Source organism: Mesoplodon densirostris, chromosome 8 (assembly GCF_025265405.1).
Source record: "Mesoplodon densirostris isolate mMesDen1 chromosome 8, mMesDen1 primary haplotype, whole genome shotgun sequence".
Classification (NCBI taxonomy): Eukaryota; Metazoa; Chordata; class Mammalia; order Artiodactyla; family Ziphiidae; genus Mesoplodon; species Mesoplodon densirostris.
Genome location: NC_082668.1, coordinates 94,120,039 through 94,124,274, shown reverse-complemented (window position 1 = coordinate 94,124,274; position 4,236 = coordinate 94,120,039). Strand labels below are relative to the sequence as shown.

The 4,236-nt window shown below is 55.6% G+C and overlaps 1 protein-coding gene across 1 annotated transcript; it reads right to left on the bottom strand.

Annotated features, from left to right (window-relative positions):
* Positions 1–512: 512 nt before the first annotated feature.
* On the bottom strand, positions 513–2,534 carry HOXD13 (homeobox D13). The gene is made up of 2 exons (XM_060106688.1): positions 1,757–2,534; positions 513–971 (listed from the first exon to the last, which is right to left on the bottom strand). The coding sequence occupies exons 1-2, from the start codon at positions 2,532–2,534 to the stop codon at positions 721–723; spliced, it is 1,029 nt and encodes a 342-aa protein (XP_059962671.1). The 3' UTR covers positions 513–720.
* Between the last annotated feature and the right edge of the window lie 1,702 nt (positions 2,535–4,236).

Genomic DNA, 4,236 nt, shown 5'->3' with positions numbered 1-4,236 from the left:
ACATTATTTCCAAATTAAAGATTATAAAAGCACAACTCTACAAGGTGTATTAAACACAAAATTACAACTGCAAGTGAAAGACCCAAAGTCAGAAAGATTGTCTTCACTCCAATATTGATACAAACCCTATTTAATAAGGTAGCTGCTTTTAAAGCCATCACAGTCCCTCCAGCCTCCTATTTTTAGACTTTCCCAGTGACCCTAGAACACTGCTTGCCCAGAGCTGTTTCCATTTGCCTCAGGGAGACTGCTGAGAGCTAATGATTCAATTACCCAATCACATGATATGAATGACTGCAAATCATTCTGCCCTAATGGATTATGAAGATAAGAAGTGCTGGAAACAGGCATAAAGAGTGATTTAAAAAAATAAAACCCTAAAATCAAACTGGCACTTCTGAAATTCATTTGGGGGGATTATTTAAAAATACTTCAAGTCCTTTATACTGGCCTGGAGGGAGAAACAGAACATTAAAAAGTCATAAAAATAAGCCTAGACAGGAGCAAAATCAAAAATAAACAAGTAAGAAACAGAACTATGAAGTCAGGTTGGGCAGCAAGAGGTTTTAGAGCCAGATAAGGGAAGAGAGAAAAACAATTCACAAAATTTGCCATTACTGGCAGGGGAATGGGGGAATTAAATACATATTCAAGTCTTTCCAAAGGTCTTTTGGAGGCAAGTGGAAGCATTTAAACTCTCTGTGGCCAATCTGGCCCACATCAGGAGACAGTATCTTTGAGCTTGGAGACGATTTTCTTGTCTTTCACTCTTCGGTTCTGAAACCAAATGGTCACTTGTCTCTCGGATAGGTTCGTGGCAGCCGAGATCCGCCGCCGCTTGTCCTTGTTAATGAACTTGTTAATGGCATACTCGTTCTCCAGTTCTTTGAGCTGCAGTTTGGTGTAGGGCACCCTCTTCTTCCTCCCCCGACGGTAGACACACATGTCTGGCTGATTTAGAGCCACATCCCCTGGTATAAAAAACAGCACAGGAAAAATTAGACCAGGATATCTGGAGCACCCAGCTGGGGACTGTGTGTGTGGACTTGGAGCGGGTACAGAGAATGAAGAAAGACAGACTGTTTACACTTTATTATTATTTACACAGACATATTATTTACATGTTATTAAAGAAAGATTATTTACACTTGAAAGTGAAGGCCAGTATGATGGATCATCATGGTTTCTCAAACCGGCATCTTAACAAGCCTGAGATTTTATGGTGTAGTTGCTGGGGACTCTCATAAGGACAGTTTCTGCAAATGCTGGTTGCAAACACACAAACATACACAGACTTAAAAAGAAATATCTAGACTGTTTGTTCAAACTTTGACTTTTCGTGTTCCTGCGTTTGGAGCTTGTGAGCTCTTGAAAGCTTCAGTGGTCACTCTGGGTTATTCATGTCCTTGAAAAGTGGGGCTCAACTCCGTGACACCTCTTTGGGGAGGAGGGGCCAAGGCCCGAGCAAAGGGCAGCAAAGAACTTCAACTTTAGGAGAAAAATAGGCCTATGCCGCACACAAGAAGAAAAGGGTTGTGAGAGAGGCAATTTAAATCAAAGGATGAATTTACAGGTTTCACACAAAGTGGACCGACTGTTCCACTGGGTTAACCATGGCTGGGGGGAGGAGGATAAGTGCCCAACTCCCAAGCAGGGGCGTAGACTCCCAGTCCATTCTTTTCCTTCTTTCTCTTTTCCTCTCCCTCCCTCCCTGCATCTCTCCCTCTTGTCCTTCCCCTTTTCCCAACGTCCCTACCTGGGAAGGATGATTTCCAAAAGTGGGAGCCCTGTGGCTGGTCCTTGGCGCAGTACACCTGGCTGTTCCACCCGTTGGCCAGCGTCCAGGACTGGTAGCCCTCCATGGAGATGTACGCCTCGTGCCGAGGCTCCCCGGAGCCGAAGGTAGACACCATGTCGATATAGCCGGGCACATGCTGGTAGGGGCTCGTGTAGCCCTGGTAGAAGGACACCTCCTTGGCTCGCGCGGGCACCTCGTTGGCCGGTACGCTGCTGCTTGCCAGGCCCGACACGTCCATGTACTTCTCCACCGGGAAGCCTCCCAGCGAGGCGTGCGGCGACGACTTGAGAGCATTCTGCTGTAAGCCCACGCCGTGCGACATGCGGCAGCTATAGTAGCCGTTACCGAAGTGGTAGCCGTAGCCCAGGGCCGGGGCGCCCGGGGGCGCTGCAGCGGCCGCGCCGGGCGCCGGGCACTCTTTGGCGGAGGCAACCTCCGGGCGCGCCGCGACCACAGCCGAAGATGACGACGACGAGGCGGAACCCGCGCGCTCAGAGGTCCCCGGGTACGCGAAGCCCGAGGCCGCCGCCGCCGCCGCCGCCGCTGCCGCCGCCGCTGCCGCCGCTGCCGCGCGTCCGGAGTGTGTCCCGGCGAACACTGGCGCCGAGAGGAAGCCGCGACACTGGCCCGGCGCCGCTGCCGCCACGGAGGAGGAGGAGGAGGAGGCCGGGGCCGCCCCGGCGGCCCCGCCGTCCGCCCGCAGCCCGTCCATGTCCCAGCTCCCGGCGCGGCTCATGGCCCGGCCTGGCCCGGCCCCGGCCCTGGCCCCGGCCCCGTGCACGACCCCATGGCGCGGCGCGCCTCCTCCCTCCTCTCCTTTCTCTCTCGTTCTCTCGCTCCCGCCCTCTTCCTCTCGCCCTCTCTCCCTCTGCGAGCCTCCCGCCCGCCCGCCAGCCCGCCCGCCCTCCAACAGGTTAGCTCATCGCGGGACGTTTATAAAAACGAAGTTCAGGTTGGGAGGGGGCCTGAGCCGGTCGGGGGGCCGCCTCCCTCCCCGAGGGCTCCCCCTCGGGGCCGTGCCATTGGCTGCGCAGGGCCACGTGGGGGTGGGGTCGCGGGACAGCCTGGCTCCGGGCCCCGGCCCCTTGGACCCACCCACCGCGACCCCTACCCCTCCCCAGCCCTCGCGCAGCCCACCGCCCCTTCCCGCCCTCCCCCGGACCCAGGCGTTTGCGCCGCAGCCACCCCCACGAGCTGATTGCGCGACCGCCCATCCTAGGCCCCGTCTACGACTGAGGCGGGCGCCGAGGCCTGCGCCTTGTCTCGGCCACGGCAGTTTTTGCCACCTCTCCTTGGCTCCCTGAGCTGCACAGCTTAATGAAGGAGAAGGACAGGGATGATCAGAATGATGTGAAAACAGACCGATTTTTGATCCTGTTGTTTAAATTCCTCGGATTAGCTGACCTAGACCCCAAACCCGAGGAAGCTAATTTTCTCTACCTTGCGTATTGCTACGGGGCAAAGGCATTTAACGCGTGTTCTCCCAGGCGATCCTCCGAATTAAGACCAACTGGACCCTCCCCCCCCCCACGCACACACCGTCCACCCGGAAAATGCCCATGAAGCCGCTCTTGGGGCCGGGGACAGAGACTTACAAATAAATCAAGCGGACGAAAAGACCCGTCCTCGGCGCGGCGAACCAGAGGATCTGCCCCAGCGAGAAAAGTCCGAACGCCTGGTCCACGCTATTCGCCTCTACACTCAGGCCAGCCGGGAGTTGCACTCCCGAGCTGGGCTCCCCAGCCCTGGCGCAGCCTCCCCGGGTCCGCAGAACGACCCTCTGAAGGGCGCCCGGAGAAAGCCACTCTGCCGCCCTCCAGGAAATTTCTGCGCCTCGCCCAGCAGCCGAACTGCCTCTTGCATTTTGCAGACACCACCCACCCCCGCCCGTTACTCACACCAATTAATTGAAAAGTTCACTTTCCCAGGGACCTTTGTTTCGTTTTCTTTTCCAAGCTGCCAACTGCAGTGAAGTGAGAGGGGCAAATTAAGAGGGTGTTTTTCCCAAGCAAATTTGGGGCTCGTGATGGGAGCAACCCAGAGCAATAGGGTCTGACTTCGAGGGGTTAGGGTGGGCTCCGGGCAGCCCCGCCAGGGTGTAGGGATCACAACCCTGAGCCCTCTTCATCCCTTCCATTCCTCAGCCACAGAACCCCAGTCCATCATCCTCCATCTTAGACATTAGCGGGGAGCCTATGTGAGTCCTGCGGCAACTCTAAGGCTCCACTTTAGGAGCAACATTAGATCTGATGAGCCGACAGTACTGGGGTGGGTGGGAGAGCCTCAGAGTGAGCCCATTTCGTTCTGTAGCAGCAACACCCCAGTCCAGCCCACCTCCAAGAAAATCACTCCCCTGAGCCTGTGATTGGTGAAGCCAGCTTGTCACCTAGCCCCACTGTTCCTGGATCAAGACAGGACCTGGATGGGGCAACTAAAAG